The sequence below is a fragment of the Procambarus clarkii genome, chromosome 23 (assembly GCF_040958095.1).
Source record: "Procambarus clarkii isolate CNS0578487 chromosome 23, FALCON_Pclarkii_2.0, whole genome shotgun sequence".
NCBI classification, from domain to species: Eukaryota; Metazoa; Arthropoda; class Malacostraca; order Decapoda; family Cambaridae; genus Procambarus; species Procambarus clarkii.
The window spans coordinates 7,716,708-7,741,526 of record NC_091172.1 but is presented as its reverse complement, the minus strand read 5'-3'; the positions used below and the strand labels follow the sequence as shown (position 1 = coordinate 7,741,526).

The following is a 24,819-nucleotide window of genomic DNA, read 5'->3' as shown; positions in this document are numbered from 1 at the left end:
GTAATGGTTAGTCTTCTAAGCTATTGCTATATCTTTTTGTCCACATTAATTTTGTCCCAACAGAGAGGACTAACTCAGGCATATCACCCCCACTCGGGTAATTATCTGATACTTTGATTTGTCTTCGAACTATTATGTTCCACTTTGTAGTACGAACTTTGGACTAGAGATCCTTCCGCATCCAGAACTGTGTTATACATTCGGGACATGTATAGCCGTTCTCGTCACAGCGGTGACACTCCCTGCACCCCTAAGCCTTTGGCCTAGGAATCAATGGTCTATACTGCTCAGGTTACACTTTACAGGAAGAGCTGCCTTAACCCTCAGTACTCCTATCTACGTGGAGTATGTGCAGACCAAAACCAGGTATTTTTTTTAAATGGTTAGAATCAGCTTAGGTGACCACATTTCAAGAACTTATAAATTTAATATTGATGGAAGAGTTTACCAGCAGAGTACCAAACCCCATACGCCTATATCTTGCAGATAAGGGAGAGACAAACCTCAGTAAATGCACACAGTTAGCCAATACAGTTTAATTCATAAATTGTTTGACTCAGGTTACAGTAAACCATCCCAAGTGTAAAACCACTAGTACAGTTTCACCTAAGCCAAAACATCCACCCACTAAGCCTACCAAGCCTGTACTACATGTAAATGTTCCTGTTAGTGATCTTGCTTTATTTGACAGACATGTGCATCCAGGAACTGTGTCAGCCAATGATGGAGATTTCAAGGGTAAGAGCCCAATACGCATCTTGAGGGACACAGCTTCACTGCCGTCTATTCTACTAAAAGTCGTTGCATCTCAAGTCACCTACACTGGAGAAACTGTCCTGATCACTGACCTCACTGCAACTACACCATACCTGCTCACCACAGTCTACTTGGAGTGTCCATTCATTTGTGGAAATGTCCAATTTGTTATTTGGGAAAAGCCTTTCCCCATGCCAGGAATTCAACTTCTTCTGGGCAACAACTAGGCCAACCAGCAAGATTCCACCAATTTGATCATCTGCGACAAACCCCAGGTATGTGACTCAGCCACGGAAGAAGATTCCGCTATGACTTCTGCAGCAGAAGAGGAGGTAACCGTGACAGAAGAATCAGCAGATATCTCCCAGCCTGTTCTAGTGACTACCCGTGCTCAAGCTGCTCAACCACAACAAGTAGCAGCAGCTGTCCCTCAAGACGTGCGAGGCCTCCCACCTAATCTCAACCAGTTGGAGTTCCTTAAGTTACAACAAGCAGATTTGTCTTGAGGTTATCTTGAGATGATTTCAGGCCTTTAGTGTCCCCGCGGCCCAGTCCTCGACCAGGCCTCCACCCCCAGGAAGCAGCCCGTGACAGCTGATTAACTCCCAGGTACCTATTTACTGCTAGGTAACAGAGGCATCAGGGTGAAAGAAACTCTGCCCATCGTTTCTTGCCGGCGCCTTAGATCTGTCTGCTGTCTTAGTGTTCTGTCTGCTCAGCCACCGGCTCCCTAGAACCGGTGGCTGGGCAGCGACTGTAACTAACGGTGGCGGTGACTGTCACTAACCCCTCTTTTTCTATCAAGCACAGATTAAGACCGATGCCATTCCAGGATGTTATATAGACACTAACCAATTACTGCACTGTAGATTCAGGCCCAGTAAACTTAAGGCGGAGGATGATTGGGCTGACGTGAATCAACTAGTGGTTCCAACATCATCAAGAAAAGATATATCTTTAGCTCATGGCCCAATGTCTCATTATGGGATCCATAAAACTCATAATGCCCTTTTACAGGACAATTTTTGGCCAGGCACGGCACGAGATATCAAGATCTATGTTAGTAATTGTCATACCTGTCAAATGGCAGGAAAACCAAATGTAGGTATTCCCAGAGCACCACTTATCCCAATTTCTATGCCTTCTGAACCTTTTACCAGGTTAATAATTGACTGCGTTGGGCCTTTACCAAAAACCCACGCAGGCAACATGTACATCATCACTATAATGTGTCCTACAACCAGGTTCCCAATAGCAGTTTCCGTTAAGAATATTACGGCTGCTACAGTTGTCAAGCATCTGTTGAAGATCTTCACTCAGTATGGTTTCCCGAAGGAGATACAAAGTGACTGTGAAACTAATTTCACCAATGAGTTGTTTAAGAAAACCCTTCAGGAATTTAACATCACCCAAGTCTTGCCCAGTCCATATCATCCTGCTTCACAGGGATCTCTGGAACGTAGCCATCAAACCATTAAGGCTTTGTTAAAGAAATTTTGTATTGATACTGAGAAGGATTGAGGTAAGCAATTAGATCTCCTTATGTGTATTTTCAGAAGTCCTCCTAATGAGTCCCTTGGAGTATCTCCTTATGAGATGCTCTACGATCATAAGTGTCGTGGTCCTCTTAAAGCTTTTAAAGATTCCTTGACGTCAACCACCTTCAATGATTCCCTTAATGTGCCTCCATTTCTTAAAAACTTGAGACATAAACTTGAACAATTACATAAGTTTGCTAGTGCTAATTTACTGACCTCCCAGCATAAGATGAAAGCACACTTTGACCAGAACAGAGACTTCATTCTAGCCTATTTTCCTATCCCAACTTCTCCATTTATAAGTAAATTTTCAGGACCTTATCATATCAAAGAATGCAAGAACAGCAACAACTACATTCTAGAGACTCCGGACCGGCGTCACAAGACACAACTCTGCCACATCAACCTGCTCAAGCGTTATCGAGGTAACCTGTCACCAAATTAACATCGAGACCATGAAGTCTAACAGCGAGATTTTAAAAGATCTTCCCAAATACCTAGAACATTCTAATAATAGTGCTCCTTTAATTAAATTACTATCTACGCATAAAAAACTGTTTCAAGACACTCCACAGGAATGTAATTTAGTGCAACATGATATCCAGCTGCTTCCTGATACGAGGGCCATCAGACAACTTTACTACCGCATCAGTCTACAGAAGAGAGAAGCCATGTTCGCAGAAGTAAAGTACCTACTCAGCAATGGATTAGCTACACCTTGTGAGTCTCCTTGGGCTTCACCATGCATACTGGTTCCCAAACCATATGGCAAGGTAAGATTGTGCACCGATTATAGGAAGTTAAATGCAGTTACCATCAAAGACTCTTATCCTTTACCTCGCATCGACGACATCTTAGATGCAATAGGTAACGCCACCTATTTGTCCCAAATAGACCTCTTAAAGGGCTATTATCAAATTAGACTTTCTGAGCGTGCTAAAGATATCTCAGCCTTTACCACTCCTTTTGGCCTTTTTAGGTATGAACGGTTACCTTTTGGATTTTGCAATGCCCCAGCAACTTTCCAGCGAGCTGTCAACCTCGTCATTCAAGATCTTGACAATATCTATGCCTACCTGGACGACATCGTTGTGGCAACCAACTCGTGGGAAGAACATCTTGACCGACTACAACAACAATTCTACAAGCTTCTCTAGGCTGGTCTCACCATTAATTTGGGCAAGTCCATGTTTACTAAAGGTAAAGTATAATACCTTGGTCATGTTATAGGAAGTGGAAGCTTAGCACCTTTAGACATACATCTTCAAGCCATCCAAAAATATCCACAGCCCACTTCTCGTAAACAACTTATGAGATTCTTGGGACTAGTGTCTTACTACCGTAGGTTCTGCAAGAACTTCAGCACAGTTGCCACACCTTTAATCCATCTTACCAGCCCTAAAAGGAAATACATTTGGACCAACTCACAATCCATTGCCTTCGAACAATTGAAAACTTTGCTGTGTACTAACCATATTCTCACCTCTCCAGATGTGAAACAACCCTTCATCCTTAATGTTGATGCCAGCAGCACCAGCAGCAGACACTGGGGGTGTCCTGATGCAGCAAAGAGAGGGAAGTCCTACCAGTCAGCTACTACAGCTACAAGCTGAAGCCTCGCCAACAAAACTACAGAACTATAGAGAAGGAGGTACTCGCCATCGTCCTATGCTTGCAACGATATGAACCTTACCTTCAAGGACACCAACCCACACCATCTATTCCGATTATAATCCTCTTCGTTTTCTACAACAAGCCCAATTCTCCAACCAGCGTCTACTTCGTTGGGCCGTGTACCTACAAAACTACAATGTCCAGATCTTCTACATCAATGGATCAGACAATATAGTTGCGAACGCACTATCACGTGTTCATGCAGTGGAACCTTCCGCTTCCACACTCCTTCCAGCATCGACATCTCAGGCATTAGGAAAAGGCTTCGAGGAGGAGCTGTCACGTAAATCCCCCGCATAGCATTGGAACTACCTTTTCCCTTCACCTTCAATGGCTCTGCACTGGAAGTCTACATTTACACCAGCCCAAATGAGTCATCAGTCCTGCCACCTCTCCGTAACACCCCCCCCATGGCCTGGCAAAGCCTGGTACAACTCAGAGGCAAGCCGGGCGCCTCTGCTAACTGGTAGTTTGCCCCCAGAAACAAGCAGTTAGCTGCCTTCAACTGGTAGTGGTGCAGTTCAACACAAAGGCACCACCAGCCACAAACGAGCAGTTTGTTAGTTGACCAGATGTCCACCTTGAGTTGACACCAGATGAGTCATCACCGCCGGACTATATAAAGGGCACCGCCTCCCTGAAGAGGCAGTCTCTCTCTCAGTGCTCTTGGAACACCTAGGTGTCTCTCACCCGTCGTCTGCCTTCAGCCAATGCCGTGTGTCTGATGCCGTGGTAGTATGGTAACTGTCTTCAGTACACCAGTATATCTTTATACTTTGTATTCATTGCTTACAGTTTATTTTTGTATTAATGTCACATTATCGAGTTCACCTTTGCATTAATAATAGCCAAGTATTTTCAAGTACTAATTTTGTTCATTAATATTTCAGTAAATTGTTTTAATTATTTATTTGATGATTTTCATGTGTTACCACCTGCGACTTACACACACTGCAAGGCCAATAGCAGCATTTTTTTTTTATTTATACGAGGGACAATAACAACATCTTGGTTCAGTATAGCTGCGACACCACAACCCATCACACACACACACACACATATAATTAAAAAAATAAGTATATGTATATATATATATAGGTTGCACCGCACAGGTTGGTTGGAGCAGACCACCTCCAGGCCTCATAATTTGTCAACACCTGTATCTTGCCAGACTTCCTCCCACCATCACAGCCAAAGTATGTCGCACACAATTTTATCTTGTATTTTTCCCATGGTCATTGAATGCATTTTAACAATACAAGGACCAAAAGATTTTGTTTTTTCTTGCTCACGGGAGGTTGTTAGCTATTAACAGGTGCACAGCCCAAGAGGGTTAATCATTGTTTATGTCAAGTATCAGTACATAAATCAAGTTATTCCACACATTATATTAACTAAAGTGAAGCAGCGAACATATAAATTATCTAACTTGAACATCGCAGCCCTGAATGACAACTCAACAAAATTTAGTTGCCCTGAGTCCCTGAAATCATGACAACTAAATTTTCTCATGGACATTAAAATTCATGAACTCATGGGCACTAAAATTCCAAAAACTTTAATTTAATATAATTTAAAATTTATAATAAAACAATTTATAAATCACTATCGTTGTTATTGTTGTTATAGATTCAGCTACTCGGAACAAGTTCCAAGTAGCACGGGCTATGGTGAGCCCGTAAAAATCAATATCATAACAGAGGATCCACAATAACACATGTGCAATAATGAGTTTACTAATCAGTATATATGTATATCTTATATATATATATTTGATATGTACAGTATATTTTTGTACATGTATATTTTTTAAAGGTTATTATTTGATAATATAATTTGAAAAATTAATGTCATATTTAAATTTGTTTAAAAGATTTTATACACTGTATAACTGTTTACAATTAGATTACTGTAGGTGGCCACTAAGACAGCCGTGTCCTGACCGCTGGGCTCGCTGGTGCCTCAGGTGAACCATCTTCATTGAAACAAATGTGTGTGTTCCACTGTGTGAAGACCAACTGTATAGCTAAATGTACAATATGTTAAATACAAGTGCAATTATGAAAGATTTTAATACATACAAGAAAGAACTATCACAGTGTAATGAGAATTTAAAAGGCATCAAAATAAAGTCGTAGCACAGAAAAGATGAGAAAACACAAAAAGAAAATGAGAACCTGAAAGCAAAGGTAATTCAAGCATTTCTAAGGCATTAATCACCTTTCTTAAATCTGGTATAGCATATCTTGAAAGTAAATAGGTTTTCATGCAAATTATTTAAGGCAGTATTCAAATCTGCAATATTCTGATCTATTTAAATTCAATAAATTTTAGCTGTAAGATAATTTCACCAAGTTATTTGTTGACAAAAAATATACTTGTGGAAGAGTTTACACCTGTTTAATCATAGTGTTTAAGAATTAGCATTTGCTAAATTAGTAGTAAACAAAACAGGTTCTAGGGAATTCTCTCCCTTTAGTATTTTTATTTACTCAACATCAACAGTCAGCAACAGGTATGAATTCTGAATTTATAAAAACTTTCAGTGTTAACACCTTCTGAGTAAGCATATTACCATGACACCCCCTCCCCTCACCTGAGACTGAAGTACTGGGTACACTGTGATAGAAGTTTGAGCGTTGCACCACGAGCACTAGTGGAGGGTACCCATAGAGGAAGAGGAGCTTTCATGAGCACCTGAAAATATTATACATTTTTAAAGAGGAGCAACATCAGCAAAGTCAGGATGGCACATAACAAAATATGAACAGTTCATTAAATAGTATATTACGAGTGAATAATGAATCTGGTTACATCTGCCGAATGTCTATATGACACACATTATTAAAACAAATTTATTTAAAATATTCATTAATCAAAATATTGAAAAAAACCAGCGTTGAATGTAATGAAACGCCATTTTCTGGGTGAGACCCGGAGGCTCCCCGGAGCTTATTAGGCTGATATGCTAATGCTAGACTTTGGCATCAGTCATGTGTATGGAGTTCTGTGGGCCTGCCGGGGACCACGAGCCAGAACCTGGCCCCCCTCAGAGAGGCATGGGGAGCAATGGCCTATACAAACCTCCGTGTGTTTAGAAGCATTCTATGTCTGCCATCGACTGGGTCAGGCACCCAGAAAGGTAAGGATCCCAAAACAAACCCCTATTCTGGTGAAAGTATTGCTACCAAAAGCCAAACAAGTGGATAGAACTTCCCTAAAAGAAACGAGCAAACGATCATGACGTCACACGTTGCCGCGCCGCTGTCTGCGCAACTCTCCCCTCGCCAAGAGGGAGAAGGGGGAGCCTCAGACCCCTCACCCTGGCTATCCACCTATCAAAACTGCCGACCCGGGGAAGGGAGGGATGCCGGGGAGCCTTCGGGTCTCACCCAGAAAATGGCGTTTCATTACATTCAATGCTGGTTTTCTGGGGGGGGAGCCCTTCGGCTCCCCGGAGCTAACTACCCACAGAGGAAGAACATAGGGACCTAACCGGGAGGCGGTCGTTGCTCACTCCACAACTCAAAATCGAGACAACTGGCTGCAATTGCCGATCCAAAATGACACAGGCCCGACTATGCCTAGGGACGTGCACATGGTAACGAGCAGCCAGGACCCTGTACGACCACCAAAAGCCCTGTGCCTGCATGTCAGCCCAGGACATGGTGCCAAAGACAGCAGCAAGCACAGTGAACGCACGAATGTCATGGGCACAGGAATAGACCGCAGGCTGGTTAGCCATAAGAACACTGCGGACGACCTGGGAGACCCGCACCCGCAAACAGGGAAGAAAGGGAAACCGTATCAACCCAAAGCGCATCCTCAGACACAGAGGCCAAGGCGCGCAAGTAACGGCGAAGAACCACTACCTAACACAAAACATGATGCACACCCCTAGCCCAACCAACCAAGCATCAACAACCCAGTGACCCCTCCGGAAAGCAGCAGTCTCAATTTTCATCAGAAAAGGAGACGGCTGCAGATGAACAAAACCACCACGAAAACCAAAAGAGCAGAAACCCCTGCGCCGGAGGAAAGCATGAAGCTCCCCAACCTGACCCTCAGAGGCCAATGCCAACAGAAAAAGAGCCTTAAGAACAAACTAGAACCGAAGGGGCCACAACAAACTGAGGAGAAGAAAGAAAATAGCACTCTGTCCAATGACTATGACAGCTCAGGCGGTGCAAGAGCAGGCCGGAGGTGAAACAATGCACGAGACAGCTTGCGAAACGGTGCAGAATTAACATCAAAACCGAAAGCAAGCCGAAGCAGCTCTGCCAATGCCGCACAATACGAGGCGACAGTATGGGGCAAGATGACGGGCCCAAACCTCTACAAGAAAAGGACAAGGCCATGCCAACAAACGCAGCTACCAAAGAAGGGACAGAATGAAAAAGAAGAATCGCCAAAAACCCCACACTGCCGCCAAGAAGAAACACGCAGGTGGGACACCATCAACAAAGCCACCCGACCACCAACAGAAGGCGAGAGACTCGAGGCAGAACCGAACCGGCCCCGCCAGGGCCAATCGAGCCTAGGAAGAGGTGGAGCCGTGGGAAGATCTCGGGTGCGACCACGGAGCCAGCAAAGCCAAAAACCCAAGCCAGCAAAGGAGGAGATGGAACATCCTCCGTACAGAAGACATCCCAACTCCTGCCAGCCCGCCAGGAGATCGGAGACGATAGTCCAGACGTGCGATTCTAGAGAAGGGAAACCGAGAGAACGCGAAAACCCCAACAGGCTGGGTAAGTCAGATAACCAGGAACCGAAACCTGGCAATAGGAGAGCCAAAAGGCACAAACAAAACACAACCATGTGTAGGATAAAAGGAGAAAAATGGAAAAACACAAGAAAACACCAGAAGAAGAGCCCCAGCACCAACGGCCAGGGACAAGAGTGTAGAAGGAAGATGAGGAACGAAGAAGGCAAGGAGCAAAAAGGGAATGAAAGGGACACGACCAACAACACACAGAGCCGCTGGTCATGTCCCAACAAGCCACGCTAACAACACAGGCGTGTGACATGTCCCAGCACAAGACGAAAAGAAAAAAGGGTGCAAAGGTACACCAACAAACCAGTACCCGAACCAAGGAGTATGAGCTACGAGGACATGATCATCACATCGAAGAAACCCAAAATAAGTGATAAGGTAGAAAAATACCGACTACAGGACCCCAGGGGCACACGCACCAGGGGACACTGGTGGAATGAGAGCCCAAACGAGCCAAAGAAACATGGGAAAGAAGTACTGCAGTGTCAGAGTAGGAGACAAGCAGAACGCCTGAGGAAGCGATGGGGTAGAGGATGACACCACACACAGCTTCAAGCGCAGATATGATAAGAGCCCAGCAGGCCCAGGATACTACACATGAGCGAACGACAGGTGAAAAGCGAGGACCAAAAAGCCAGAGCCCAACACCGCAACACAACTAGGTAAGTACCGTACAGAGAATCCAATATATAAGGAAGGTCTAAGCCAGGCACTGCAAGACGTGCAAGGAAAGAGTGACCCAGATAAGACCATGAAAAATGGGCCCATGAACCCAGCTGAACAAGTAAGGCCTCAGGAAGAAGCACGGAAGGGCCAAACAAAAATCCACAACAATCCCCAACACACATCCACAGCATGAAAACTGCTGCAAAATGTCACCTCAGAACATCCAGACAAGAACACTTACCCCATAACATATACCCCCACCATTGTACCTCGTAACCTGGTGGAGGTAGGGCCCCCTATCTGGACTCAAGCATGGGCTGGACATGCATAAGAGTGGGACAGGATGGGTACAAATAGGAGCTGCCTCGTATGGCCCATTAGGCCTGCTGCAGTCACCTATGTTCCGATGTTCATATATTCGTATCCGAAAATCACTAACTAGCGCCTGGCCGAAGAGAAGCCAGTCCGCATAAACTCACCTGCAGAACGTAGGCACGAACGTGTCACAACATAATATAGCCAAGAAGATTCCAAACACTGGCTCCACTGGCCAGGAGCACTGCCAGTGGAAGAAGGCAGAGTCACACATGCAGAAGAGGGTAGAGGCGATGGAGGAGTCCCACACCTATAAGTAGGGAAAACTGAAGCTCACACAGAAACGGCCGTTTCATTACATTCAACGCTGGTTTTCTGTGGGGAGCCCTGACGGCTCCTTGAAGCTAACTACCCACAGAGAAGGAAAAACAGGGACTTACCCGGGAGGCAGCAGCACCGCAGGTCTCAATGTGAGGAAGAGACAATCAGCTGTGACAGATGCCCCAAAGGGAGGTTCACAGGATAACCTAGTCTAGGATACCTAGCCAACTCTGTTCGACCTCCAAAACCCTTGTGCCCAAATATCGTCCCTAGACATATTGCCAAAAACAATCAAAAGAGCAGCATACTCTCCAACATTATGGGCACGAGGGTAGACCACAGGCTAGCTAGACTTAATGACACTGCAGACAACCTGAGACACACACGAACCCTGGAACATGGAACCAGGGAAACCGGATCAATTTAAAGCTCAGTCACTAACACAGAAAAATTGACCCGCAGGTAGCAGCGTAAAGCTACCACCGGACACAACACGTCATGCACCCCGACCTAACCAACCAAGTATCCACAACCAACAGACCCCCTCCAGAAGCCCACCGTCTCATTTTTCGGCAGAAAAGAAGGTGCCAGCTGCAAACGAACAAAACAACCACCAGGACCAAACGAACAAATCCCCCGGCTCTGGAGAAGAGCATGAAATTCTCCAACCCAACCCCCAGAGATCACTGCTAAAAAAAAAAAAAAAAAAAAAAAAAAAAAAAAAAAAAAACTTTCCAGAAGCAATCACAAATCAAAGGGGCCACCACAAACTGAGATGCTGAGAGAAAGATAAGAACCTGGTCAAGAGACCAAGAAGGCTCAGGTGGCGCATGAGCAGGCTGGAGGTGAAAAAGTGGACGAGAAAGCATGAAGAATGGAGCCGAAGTGATATCCACCCCGACCGCAAGCTGCAGAGGCTCCGCCAATGCCACACAATAAGAAGCGACAGTTTTCGACACGAGATGCTGCTCCATGAAAGCCAAGAAAGAAAGGACATGACAACCCTGTCCGACATCAACAAGAGAAAGAAAATGGCGGAAAGCCCTCCCCCCCCTCCAAGAAACTTTGTACTATCGCTGAGAAGACGACCACAGGTGGGAGACCATCAAAGAAGCCACCTGATTACCGTACAAATTGCGACACTACACACGTCGGAAAAACCAGACGCATATTGTGGAGGAATAAGTCGAACCAGCGAGTAATCTCACCCTGCTCGACCTGCTGAAAGAGGCATAGCCACGGAAAAATGTCCAGGTTCAGACACTGAGCAAGCAGCGCCTGAAACCAAGGCTGGGCTAGCCACCATAGGGCCAGAAGAAGAACCCTTCCCTGATAGGAGTCAATCAAGCCAGAACTCGGAGCAACAGCTGGACAGGACGGAGGAGGTACAAGAACCCCCACCTCAACCAGTCCTGCTGAAAAAGCATCCACTACCAGGGCCTCGCAGTTGGAAAACACCACCATGTACAATGGGAGACGCCGAAACCATACCGACTTGAAGAGGCCCACCTCTAGCCAGCTGTACATCCGCCACAGCCAAAGGAAGTGGCATCGACCGTCTACTCCTTCGAAAGAGGAATGAAGCGAAACAGGCTGTCTGTCAGGACATTAGTCATATGTTGACCAAACCACACAGTATAAAGTGAAGAGGCGACGACGTTTCGGTCCGTCCTGGACCGTCCATTGTCGTCTTTGTCTCTTCACTTTCTAGTTTGTGGTTTGGTCAACATTCTTCAGCCACGTTATTGTGACTCCTCGTCTGCATTGGACACATCCTGAATGTGAATGGTGCGGAGAGCCAAACCCCAAGAACTCGGCAGAAGAACTACCTAAAGCCCAGTGTGCCCCACAAGCAAACAAACACTATCCTACTCGATGTAAGGCAGAAAGCCCAATACCCCCGATGCAACCCAAGGGCAAGGACAACCTCAAGTGAGGAAATCCTCTAACGGAGTGATTCCTGAATGTCCCAGGGATGATAACCCTGACCACGCAAGGGTTATCTTGAGAGATTTCGGGGCTTAGTGTCACTGCGGCTTAGTTCTCGACCAGGCCTCCACCCCTAGGAAGCAGCCTGTGACAGCTGACTAACTCCCAGGTACCTATTTACTGCTAGGTAACAGATACATCAGGGTGAAAGAAACTCTGCCCATTGTTTCTCGCCGGCGCCCGGGATCGAACCCGGGACCACAGGATCATGCGTCCAGTGTTCTGTCCGCTCAGCCACCGGCTCCCTAGGGCAGTACTGATGAAGGCGATGAGTCGCAATAACGTAGCTGAAGAATGTTGACCAGACCACACACTAGAAGGTGAAGGGATGACAATGTTTCGGTCCGTTCTGGACCATTCTCAAGTCATTCACAATCGACTTGAGAATGGTCCAGGACGAATCAAAACGTCGTCATCCCTTCACCTTCTAGTGTATGGTCTGGTCAGTACTGATGGAGCACAAAGGGAAGGTGCCCCTAGATGTATGCAGCTCCTGTATCCTGGAACTCCTGGCCAGAGCATACCACAAGTATGAAACAGCCAAACAAGGCAAAATCCCAGAACAGGAAATCATGGCCTGAGATGAAGTCCAACCGCCAGCACATCAGTCAAGAACTGGAGGGTGGGTTGCCCAGGTGACTTGGGCTCCCTTCCCCTTCCCCAAGGGTGCTGGGGGTGGCACTAATGAGCAGGAGGGGCTAGTTGGGCAAAGTGTTGCTTGTTTGTTTTCTTTCTGGGGGGAGTTCTTTTGCTTTTTTAAGGACATAGGTCACAATTTTTACCAGACAATGGTCTGTTTTGTTTCGCCTACCTTTCTGGGTGTCTTCCCTGGTCGATGGCAAGCATGACACACTTTAAATGTAAAGTGTTCATAAGCCATTACTCATGCACCTCTCTTAGGGGGCCAGATTCTGGCTCTGGTCTCTGGTAGGCAACAAGAACTCTTGACTGGTGACCCCAAATAGGAAAGAACTATATCAGTGGGATAGCTTTAGGAAGCCGACGAGGCTCTCCACAGAAAGAGTGGTAGACAGTTGGAACAAATCAAGTGAGAAGGTAATGGAGACCAAACCTGTCAAAACTTTAGTTTCAAAGCATCATATGACAGTATTATGAAGATGGGACACCATGAGTGATGCTTTCATTCTGTAACTACACTTAAGTAATCACACAGCTATGATTTGGTGCATCTATGCATCAAGAGAGATGTCATTTTCCTTTAGAAAGTAAACTTGTGGAAAATGATTCATATTCATGATTTTGTGACCATGATTCTGATAAAATAATTATGTCGTGACTAGAGATAGCAATGTGCATAGTATACTGGGACGCATTTTGTTATGACAGGTCCCAATGGCAACCGACTAGTGTGTGGCACATACCTATTTCTGTGCGTACCTATACTCTACACATTCTCTGTTTAATGGGTAACTAGGCACAAACAGTTAAGCCGAACAAGACTCAAGGTTTACACAAAGCAAGGCTAGAAAATCCTTGAATGTGAAGTGCCACAAAAATTGGAACAGAAACAAACATAAGTCCTTGAATAAAGAGAGTCCAAAAGGATAACCACCATTACATTAGAGAGAAAGAGCATGAGGAGCTGTTGCTTAGGTTGTACCAGGGACATGACTGAGGTGGCTAGCTAGCTGGCTGGAGCACTGGACTGCCAAGCCTGCCAACTGGTGATGGGGAAGTGTAACTAGCAGCAGTAACTGGCTAATGAGTGTATGTGTAGGTGACAAGGTTGCCAAAGTTTCTCTATGTAATTGCTTGCTTTGAGGCACTTGACTTTTCTAGTGAATTTCCTCTTTGCATGGGTTGATCTGGTATCCCAAGACATCCTTTGCCTCCAATGATTTGACCAGTTTCTACTTTTATGCTTTTGCTCTCTGGTAGGTGCTTGTGACTCTCAAAGGCTTGGTGGGGTGCATAAGTTTTGGAGCTAATGAATCGGTGAACTCAGGAAGCCACGAAAGGGAAGCCTCCCTAGAGAAGGTAAATTGTTCTACTACATTTGGTGTAACCTGTGCACAATATTTTAATTTGAGCTTAGGGATTATTGAGATATAACTTGCAATCAAGCAAATTGCATGGATAAAATTGTATACCTGAGAAAGGAATTGCTTGGGATGAACATCAGCTGGTGTGGACATGTTGATAAGACTGGTGAACTGTTGGTAAGCCACTTCTCTTACTCCTTCACCGCTACATCCAACTAAAACGTCCACAATAAAGTCCTTTACATTCACCATTTCATACCACCTATCTGAAAAAATTAGTAAACATTAAAGTGGCAATAAATATATAAATAAAAAATATATATATATATCTGTATTTTATAATTTTTTTACAGAAAACACACACACACACAAAAATCAATGATCGAAGGCCTCATCCAGTTCTTCGGAGGTGGGATACATGCTCAAGATACAGCAAGAATTTCCTCTCTGGATCGTGACACTGGAACAGGAAACTGGCTGCTTTTGACTCTCTAGTTTGTCTAACGAGTTCCTCACCCATCTCCTTTACAAATTTAAGTGAACATTTACCCCAGGTGCCCAGAGTCTCAGAGCCTATCGGCACGAATCTGTAACAACGTTGTAGGTCCCTGTACTTATTAGTTTTCTGCATCTACCTGAAGGTGGCTTCCCCACCTCCCTCAACTGTACCGTGAGGTAGATAGGTATCAGCCAATGTAGACACACACGTGTAGCCCCACATAACCTGTTTATCATCCCTCCGTGGCTACAGAGTGACTTCATCTGGGTATTTGTGTCTATTGTCAGGTCTGCACAACTACGGTTCCCTTTGTGCTGGACACCCAGCTGTAGCCAAACTTCTCTTGATGATGTCATTGACTGAGTCACGTCTGGCAATCTTTCCCTGTGACTTAGAACAGATGAGACCATGGCTGCTGTATTGGTCTGCTGATGCATAGCTGCAGATATGCCAGTGTTCGGTGCAGATAGGGCTTGTTGCACTTATTTTTGCATATATTGTTATTTTTTTTTACTTTTTTTTTGGGGGGGGGGGGTATATTTTAATGTTTTCATCACTGTGTTTTGAAATGAAAATGGTTGAGTTTGGAAACATTCTGACATTAACTTTATCTGAACATTTATAAAAACAACAAAAATATGCCCTTAACAATTACACAAAGTTTTTGCTGAAACCAAGTGTGCAGTACGGTGGTTAATGGAAAGCATTATCACATTATAAGAATTTTTTTGCAAAATATTATAATTTCAATAAAAGTCGACTTGTTAGGCAAATCGGGCCTTGCATAATAGGCCAAGGAATGCATTCTGACTATTCGATATAACATACATACATTACATACATTCCTCACAAAATTATTTTATTACCAATTAGCTGAGGACGGAATCTAAGGCAGGCTACAAGGAGGTGAAGAGCTTGCGAGGCTATAAGGGAATCAGTGGGCCGCACTATCCCATGCTGCACACAAACGCCACACTGCAACACACCTTCACTCTCACTGCTTGAGCTATGGGCACTACCTGAAAAATTACAGATTGACTATTAATATCATTTAATGCATATAAATAAAACTAGACATCTTTATATATCTAAAACATATTAAAAACATTTTTTAGCAACCTTATTCAATAATATATAAAGGGTATTATAAACTCTTTTTACCATTATAACATAGTACTATACTTTGTATATTTTGTATAATAAATGACAAAATATTCATAGTATATTTTGTCACATACTGTACTATGATATATATATTTAGACATACATATATAGATATATTGTCACATACATTGTCATATATATAGATATGTATGTTAAAATATGCATACATACATAGAACATATGTAGGTGTATTGCTCAGATTATTATTATTCCGACCAGTCCAGCGAAACAAGTCATCCGAACCCCCAAAAGAGGTGGGATAGCTCAACACCACTGATAGCCACAAGACAACCCAAAATGCCCACAAATCGGGAGATCAAGCATGGGAAAAAGAGCCAACCTCCCCCCCTCCCTCCAACCACCCAGTTGAAGGGGGTGACCTGCGAAAAGGTCGGTGCTAACCTTGAGAACAATTCCTTCGCTCGCTCTATAAAGATAACAAATATTTTGTGCACTTTTTTTTTTTTTTTGGCGCTTGGGCGGCTAAGCATTATTTCTTTAGCGGCACATTAGAGGTTAAGCATTAATTCACAATGCTTATCACATAATTTAAGACAATATATTATTTAAAAATTAAGACAAAAACATTGCAATGCCAGATAATCTTAAAAGAAGAATGATATTGAGAAATCATTGCAGTGAACTTTGATACCTGTGCTACTCTGCCTGGAGGATTTGCAGTTTTCAGGTGGTGAAAGAACTGGGTCATGCATATTGAGTGTTGCTGATGAGAGGTAGAGCTTTCCTGCAGCACCAGCCCATGATACTCTCATCAAGCTTGACACCATCTCGCTCCATTCTTCTACACTGAATCCCTGAAAAGAGAATGAAAGTTAATAATAAATATAAACTGGAGAAGATTAGATTCAAGAAGAACCTGAGAAATTATTTGTTTGGAAATAAAGTTGTTCATTCATGGAACAGCTGCCTTTTATGGTCAACAGGACATCTACAGTATCCTTTATTCTTATGTACAAACTAATTCTCATAAAAAATCTAATTTAATACAACCTTTATATTTTTAGTGACATTATGTGATATATCACTACTGTACTGGGAACAGCATCCAGCCTCAGAATGTTACTGATTATTATTCTAACAGAATCAATTAAAAAATAACATACCTAGATGAGTATTCTTAAGCAAATTAGATCCTTTAGCTACTACCTTTATGATTATACTGGTAATTTAATCAAGATACAGAATTGTATATTAAATCTACTCACTAGAGTACTCGCTAATCTACTCACTAAAGATTTGCATACTCCAAAAATTCATATGTAATAAAAATTTGCTGCCCACACTTGTTGTTATTGTACAAATAAACTATGCAATCAGAACTAAATATGTGAATTTAATATGAAACAACTGACAATTAAAGAAACAAAAAAAAAAACAGTGTTGAATGTAATGAAACGCCATTTTCTGGGCGAGTCACGGAGGCTCCCCAGAGGTATCCATGGCGGATATGGATATCCTAACTATTTTTCATCAGTCGATGTGGGTGGAGTTCTAGACCTACTGGGGACCACGAGCCAGAACCTGGCCCCCCCTCACAGAGGCACAAAGAGCAATGGCCCATAGAAATGCACATGTGATTTGGAGCATTCTATATCTGCCATCAACTGGGACAGGCACCCAGAAAGGTAAGCCCCACAAAACAAATCCCTATTCTGGTTAACAATGAAAATCATCAAACGAGTGGACAGAACTCCCCAAAGGAAAAATAAGCAAACAAGTATGACATCACATGAGCCGTGCCGCATGTCTGCGCAGCTTTCCCCTCCTCAGAAGGGGGAAGGGGGAGCCCCAGACCCTCGCGCTGGCGATCCTCACCTCAGTCCCGAGGCTGGATATCAAAAACGCGAAAAACCGCTGATCGGAGGGAGGGAGGAAGAGTTGCCGGGGAGTCTCCGGGACTCACCCAGAAAATGAAAGTTTCATTACATTCAACGCTGGTTTTCTGGGGGAAGCCCCTACGACTCCCCGGAGCTACCTCACCAAAGACGAAAACAGAGGGACGCATCCGGGAGGCGGTCGGTGCTCACACCACAACACGAAGTCGAGACAACAGGCTGCAACAGCCGACCCAAAGGGACAGAGACCCAGGAACGCACACGAGCGAGCGTGCAGCCAGGATCCAGCGCGACCACCAAAACAACCTGTGCCCGAATGTCAGCCTAAGACATGCCACTAAAGACGGCAGCAAGTGCAGTAAACCTACGAATGTCAAGAGCATAGGGAGAGACCGCAGGCCGGTGAGACAGAAGGACCCAGCGGACGACCAGAGACCCGAACCCGAGAACAGGGAAGGGGTAACCGGATCAACCCAAAGCGCAGCCCGGCCTTAGAGGCCGTGTCGTGCAAAGAACGGCAGAGAGTCGCAACCGGACACAAGAAGAAGCACCCCGGCTCAACAACCAAGCAACAACAACCCCAGGGACCCCTCCGGAACCAAAGGGGCCACAACAAACCAAAGGGAAGAGGGAAAAGAGAAAAGAGCACCCTGCCCCAGAGCAGGACTGCTCAGGTGGAGCATGAGCGGGCCGGAGGTGAACAATGCCCGAGACAACCCGTGAACGGTGCAGAAGGAACAAAAAAACCGGACCAATCCAAAGTGACTCCGCCAGTGCCGCACAAGACAGGGCGACAGTATGCGGCCAGAAGACGGCCCTGAACCACCTTAAGAGAAGGACAAGACCACGACAACAAAGAGTGCAGTACACCTTCGAAAGAGACAAAGAAAATGAAGGACCGCCAGAAAACCCCATACCGCCACCGAGACGAAGCACGCAGGTGAGACACATTACAAAAATAACACCTGATCACCAACCAGATGGTGAGAGACTAGTCAAAAGTACCAGACCAGAAGACTTGAGGAGAAGACAGAACCAGCCCCGCCATGGACCGGACCGACCACGTAAAGGAGGCGGAGCCATGGGAAAACCACCCCGGGTGCGGACACCAAGCAAGCCGCAACAGAACAAAGGCTGTCAAAGAACCAAAAGTGACAACCGCCAGAGAACCAGGAACCCGAACCAGGAGCCCAAACCCGGCAAGCCGGGAAAGACCAGAGAACCAGGAACCCAAACCCGGCAAGCCGGGAAAGACCAGAGAACCAGGAACCTAAACCCGGCAAGCCGGGAAAGAACCAACCTGGCCAGTAGACACTATCTGTCCGGGAGGCAACTCCCTCCCCCCCCCCCGACCCATGAAGGAAGAATAAGCCCGTCAACAGACGACAAGAATCCTAAGAACCAAGGCCCTAGCAGAGGCCAACAAGGAACCGAGCAACACGAGACACAAGCCAGAACCCGAGACGCGAAGCGAAAACCACTGACGGTACTTTCGTAAAGGAAAGACGTACTTTCCGAAAAGGAACAAAGAAAAGCCGTAGCCAGGACCAGAAGCCAAGCGCCCCCGGACCCAACGAAAAGGAAGTAGGGGCAGGAGTGGGTGACCGGAAAGCTATGTATACACCAGCAGACATTGGAACACAGAAGCTGGTAGTGACAGACAAGAAGAGGAAGAACTCAAAGCTACACTGGAATACAGGGCCTGGTCTACAACAGGAAACAAAACAAGAAGACATTCCAACCTAGCATGAGCATGAAAATAGCCAATATGCACCTACCATGATACACAACAATGTGTAGGAGAGAGGTAGGAAGACGTTAAATGCAACGAAAAGACCCGAAAGACAGGCTAAGCACCAGAAGCCAGGAACAAGAGCAGAAAAAATCGGCAACAGAAGGTACATGAAACATATAAACAGGCTAGGAGGGAGAGAAAGTCAAGACACACTCGCCCAACTTAAGTGCTAGTGAGAGTAGCAAACCCAAAGGCGTATATACACGTTGTACATATATGAAGCATAAGGATGTGTATATGGAATGTACATATGGGCGAATGCCAAGTCAAAAGTCAACCAGAATGCCACCAGGGCAAACCCACGCTCTGCGCCCCACAACGGTCGCCCAAGGCAAAATCGAGGAACGCCAAGAATATTGTGGAAAACACCTCGAGAATGCAGAAACCAAAAAGCCTAAGCAAGGAAATGTTAGGCTAGGCTAGGCTAGGTTAGGTTAGGCTAGGTTAGGCTAGGTTAGGCTAGGTGAGGCTAGGCTAGGCTAGGGCAGTGTCGTGCTACTGTGCCATGTGGACATCAAGAAATGTCAAACATGAAAATCAGTGCTCGCCGACGTTAAACCCGGGCGACCACCGTGGAAACACAACACATGGGCTAACCCAACTGCTACTTGGGTCAGACAACATTATGGGTTGGAACGCACATAAGGGTGCAGCCAGGCACTGAACGAGTGTCCAGCGTCCCGGCCAAGTAAGTCACCAGACTGCAAAATCTCACTTGGAGAGCAGAGGCACTATCAGGTCATGTGCAATGGCCGTGTCATGGCCTGGGAGCATGGCTAGTAGAGCACGTCCAGAGATGTGTGTGCAGATTAGATGAAGTGGAGAGGTAGAGAGGTGGAAAAGGCACCACCCCCCACACAAACAGAGAAATAACTAGACGAGTCCCCCACATAGAAATCAGAACGACCCCAAGAACCAGGGGGCGATGACAGGAGAGATAAGATGAGCGAGAGCAGTGTATAGCCCGGGAGAAAGTGCGCTGAACACCAACACACGCTCACACCGAGCAGAAGAAAACAATCACCCACGGCGCATGCGCAGGACACATGAGGTTCGGGCTGCACCACTCAACCCCCGGGGAGGATGCCAACAAGGAATATGGAACCATTAATAGCAATGGCAAGATAAAGGATGGAAAGAAGCAACAATTAAAATTGGAAACAGCATCGAAAGAGGAGAAAAAGGGATGGAAGAGTACCAACTAGTCCTAGAAAGGACTGGAGGTAAGCCCCACCAGAAGGTGATAGACGTTCCAATAATGCACCCAATAGCATCCATCTTCTTAAGGTTATCTTGAGATAATTTCGGGGCTTTAGTATCCTCGCAGCCCGGTCCTCGACCAGGCCTCCACCCCCAGGAAGCAGCCCGTGATAGCTGACTAACTCCCAGGTACCTATTTACTGCTAGGTAACAGGCGCATCAGGGTGAAAGAAACTATGCGCATCATTTCTCGCCGGCGCCCGAGATCAAACCCAGGACCACAGGATCATGCGTTCAGTGTTTTGTCCGCTCAGCCACCGGCTCCCTCAGCCGTGGGAACAAAGCCCGAGACAACCCGTGAACGGTGCAGAAGGAACGACAAAACCGGACCAATCCAAAGTGGCCCATGACCAAAAGTCATGCAAGACCTAATAAGACATGGAACGAACCCGGGAAGGGGCCGACACCTAAAGGCAACTCGTACACAGAGGGGAAAGGGAAAAAGAAAAACCCCACTCCTAGTAACAGTAAGCCCCGCTCGGAAGGTCAGAAAACCCAGGCGGAGTCCAACGGGGCCCAAGGCCCCAAGTCAGCCCCCTCCCCAACCCCGGGAACCCTCACGTCAGGCCCCGAGGGCAAGTCGTCCTCCAAAGCCCCGGCCTCAAAAAAAAAGCCAAGGTGGCCAAAAAAGCAGGAGGAGAGCAGGCCCACTGGTCAGACCCCGGAGCTACGGCTGGAGGAACAGACTCGAATGCCTCCAACGCAACCCCCAAAACTGCCAGTCTCAAACCTCGAAAACCCAACCCGACCTCGAAGTTCACAGACACCTAGGAACCGGAAGCATGGGGGAGGGGGGGGGGGGGGGGAGACCTAACGAACCACAGCAGGGGAAGAATGAGGGGGCATGGACTGAATCAAGGCCGACATGACCAACACCCCCAAGTCCGGTTCCCAAGAAGCAAAAACAAGGCCGAGCGGCGCTTTGGGTTGATCAGGTTTCCCTTGCCTGTTCTCGGGTTCGGGTCTCTCCGGTCGTCTGCCGGGTCCTTCTGTCTCACCGGCCTGCGGTCTCTCCCTGTGCTCTTGACATTCGTAGGTTTGCTGCACTTGCTGCCATCTTTAGTGGCATGTCTTAGGCTGACATTTGGGCACAGTTTGTTTTGGCGGTAGCGCTGGGTCCTGGGTGCACGCTCGCGCGTGTCCATTCCTGGGTCTCTGTCCCTTTGGGTCGGCTGTTGCAGCTTGTTGTCTCGACTTCGTTTTGTGGTGTGAGCACCGACCGCGTCCCAGATGCGTCCCTCTGTTTTCGTCTTTGGTGAGATAGCTCCAGGGAGCCGTAGGGGCTCTCCCCAGAAAACTAGCGTTGAATGTACTGAAACGGCATTTCTGGACGAGTCCCGGAGGCTCCCCGGCAACCCTCCCTCTCTCCAGTCGGCATTTTTTCGCGTTTTTGATATCCAGCCTCAGAACTGGGGTGAGGATCGCCGGTGCGAGGGTCAAGGGCTCCCCCTTCCCCCTCCCGGGGAGGGGGGGAGATGTGCAGACATGCGGCGCAGCTCATGTGACGTCATACTTGTTTGCTCGTTTTTCCTTTAGGGAGTTCTGTCCACTCGTTTGATGATTTTCGTTGTTAACCAGAATAGTGGTTTGTTTTGTGGCGCTTACCTTTCTGGGTGTCTGTCCTGGTCGATGGCAAATATAGAATGCTTCAAATCACATGTGCATTTCTATGGGCCAATGCTCCTCGTGCCTCTGTGAGGGGGGGCCAGGTTCTGGCTCGTGGTCCCCAGCAGGCCTAGAACTCCACCCACATCGACTGATGAAAAATAGTTAGGGTATCCATATCAGCCATGGATAGCTCCGGGGAGCCGCAGGGGCTCCCCCCATAAAAGTATACGCACCTAAATGATGAATGTTCACAAATTAATTTAATAATGGCATTAGTATGCAGCTAATTTGAAAATATCCATGTTCTTTCTGTCAACACCTACCAATATGACCCTGCTGGCAATAATGGGCGTAAACGAAGAAAACGCAATGGGAGGAGGACTAGTTTGAGCTGATGAATCAAGGGCTGAACGTTTTGGTGGGCCCGGATGTGGTTGTTGCCCAATTACAGGTAGTTCTTGTCCTTTAGGTGTTGACCCACAAAGTAAATACCTGTGAGATAAAATATTTTGATTCAAATTTTTATAAAGGCAATATCTTGGTTAACATAAAAGACTTTCACTGTCCATTAATTCTCTGTTTAGTGATTTGATACTACCTTTGAGAGCTTCAGTCCATCCTCCTGTTTAGGTATTATAGTAATGATGAAAATCATCATACATACATTTATGTACATACGTATATAAAAGGCAATTAAAAGTAAAAAACCAGCGTTGAATGTAATGAAACGGCATTTTCTGGGAGTGTCCCGGAGGCTCCCCGGAGCTATCCAGGCTGAATGGATATGTATAACTTTCTAGCATCGGTCAAAGTGCATGGAGTTCTTGCCTACCAGGGACCACGAACCAGAACCTGGCCCCCTCAGAGAGGCACGAGGAGCAATGGCCTACAGGAACCCCTTTGAGGATGGAAGCATTCTATGTCTGCCATCGACAAGGAGAGGCACCCAGAAAGGTAGGCGCCCCAAAACAAACCCCTATTCTGGTGAAAAGATTGCTACCAAAAGTTGAACGAATGGACAGAACTCCACAAACAAAAATAGCAAACTAGCATGACGTCATCACATCGCCACACCGCCGTCTGCTCAACCCCCCTACCCGGGAGGGGGAAGGGGAAGCCCCAGTCCCTCCGTGCCGGCTATCCAACTGGCAGTTCTTAGGCTAAAACAAAAGTGGAGCCAGAGGCACCCGACTGGCCAGTAAACCCATCAACTAAGAACTGCCAATTGGATAGCCGGCGCGGAGGGTCTTGGGCTCCCCCTTTCCCTCTCCCGGGGAGAGGGGTTGCGCAGACGGTGGCACGGCGATGTGATGACGTCATGCTAGTTTGCTATTTTTGTTTGGGGAGTTCTGTCCATTCGTTCAACTTTTGGTAGCAATCTTTTCACCAGAATAGGGGTTTGTTTTGGGGTGCCTACCTTTCTGGGTGCCTGTCTTGGTCGATGGCAGACATAGAATGCTTCCATCCTCAAAGGGGTTCCTGTAGGCCATTGCTCCTCGTGCCTCTCTGAGGGGGCCAGGTTCTGGTTCGTGGTCCCTGGTAGGCAAGAACTCCATGCACTTTGACCGATGCTAGAAAGTTATACATATCCATTCAGCCTGGATAGCTCTGGGGAGCTGTAGGGGCTCTCCAGAAATCTAATGAATTTGAACAAGCCGGAAAAGTTTTTGTACTGATGTTGCAAAGAAATCTTAACCTAATCTAACCTTTCTAGGTACACACACACTATCTGCGGCCTAATATTATACTGTACAAATATGTGCTATACTAGGGCTAGAAATATTTAAGCCTGAGTTTTAGCCTTATTTTTTTTACTATAAAGTGAATACAGTACAGTAGTACCACATTCTAATATCTAATCGTCCATTACGTCTTTGTATGTACGATGGTCCAGTTATAAAAAGTACTACTGTATCTAAACAGGACAATGGGTTAAGTGCTTAGGTACTAAAGCTGTCACTTAATGGCAATTATTTCACACACACACAAAATCTCTTTCCCATGTTCTATTGATAAATATTGTATCTAGGGTTAAATTGCCCAGATCATGGCTAGTTCCTGGCCGCTGGTGCCAAAAAATTCAGCACTGAATGTAATGAAAAGCCTCTTTCTGGATGAGCCCTGGCGGCTCCCTAAGGAGGGACAAGAACGATAGGCAAGAACTCCATGCATTGACTGATGCCAGAAAGATATACATATCCATTCAGCCTGGATAGCTGCAGGGAGCCGACAGGGCTCCCCCAAGAAATTACAGGTTTAGAACTTTTAATCAGTCTCAATAATTAAGATGACTTATTGAATGGAGTCTAGCTGTAAAGGATCTTTGCACACTCTCTAGGTCACCAATTCTTCTGGCTCTGAATGGGGCTGCTAGTGTGCAACAATATTCCACCCTAGAGAGCACTAGTGTCTTGAAAAGTATCATCATTGGTATGGCACCCCTTGTTTGGAAGGTGTAGTTGTGAAAGCTATTTTATTGTGTTCTTTAAAAAGGTAAGGTCTTCCAACTTGATTACTCCTACAGCCTTTACATTCCTTTTTCATTCTATGGTGTGATTTGATTCCATTTTATATATGGTTATCATTTTTACATTTTCGTTT

The 24,819-nt window shown here is 45.9% G+C and overlaps 1 protein-coding gene across 3 annotated transcripts in view; it reads right to left on the bottom strand.

Annotated features, from left to right (window-relative positions):
- Nucleotides 1–24,819, bottom strand: part of LOC123764144 (ubiquitin carboxyl-terminal hydrolase 24) — a 167,919-nt gene that overhangs the window by 86,742 nt on the left and 56,358 nt on the right. For all 3 annotated transcript variants that reach the window (XM_069329848.1, XM_069329847.1, XM_069329849.1), the window contains 5 exons: nucleotides 22,542–22,710; nucleotides 16,352–16,514; nucleotides 15,402–15,554; nucleotides 14,145–14,302; nucleotides 6,565–6,665 (listed from right to left, as the gene is read on the bottom strand). In XM_069329848.1, coding sequence (XP_069185949.1) covers nucleotides 6,565–6,665; nucleotides 14,145–14,302; nucleotides 15,402–15,554; nucleotides 16,352–16,514; nucleotides 22,542–22,710 — 744 coding nt within the window. The remainder of the gene's footprint in view (nucleotides 1–6,564; nucleotides 6,666–14,144; nucleotides 14,303–15,401; nucleotides 15,555–16,351; nucleotides 16,515–22,541; nucleotides 22,711–24,819) is intronic.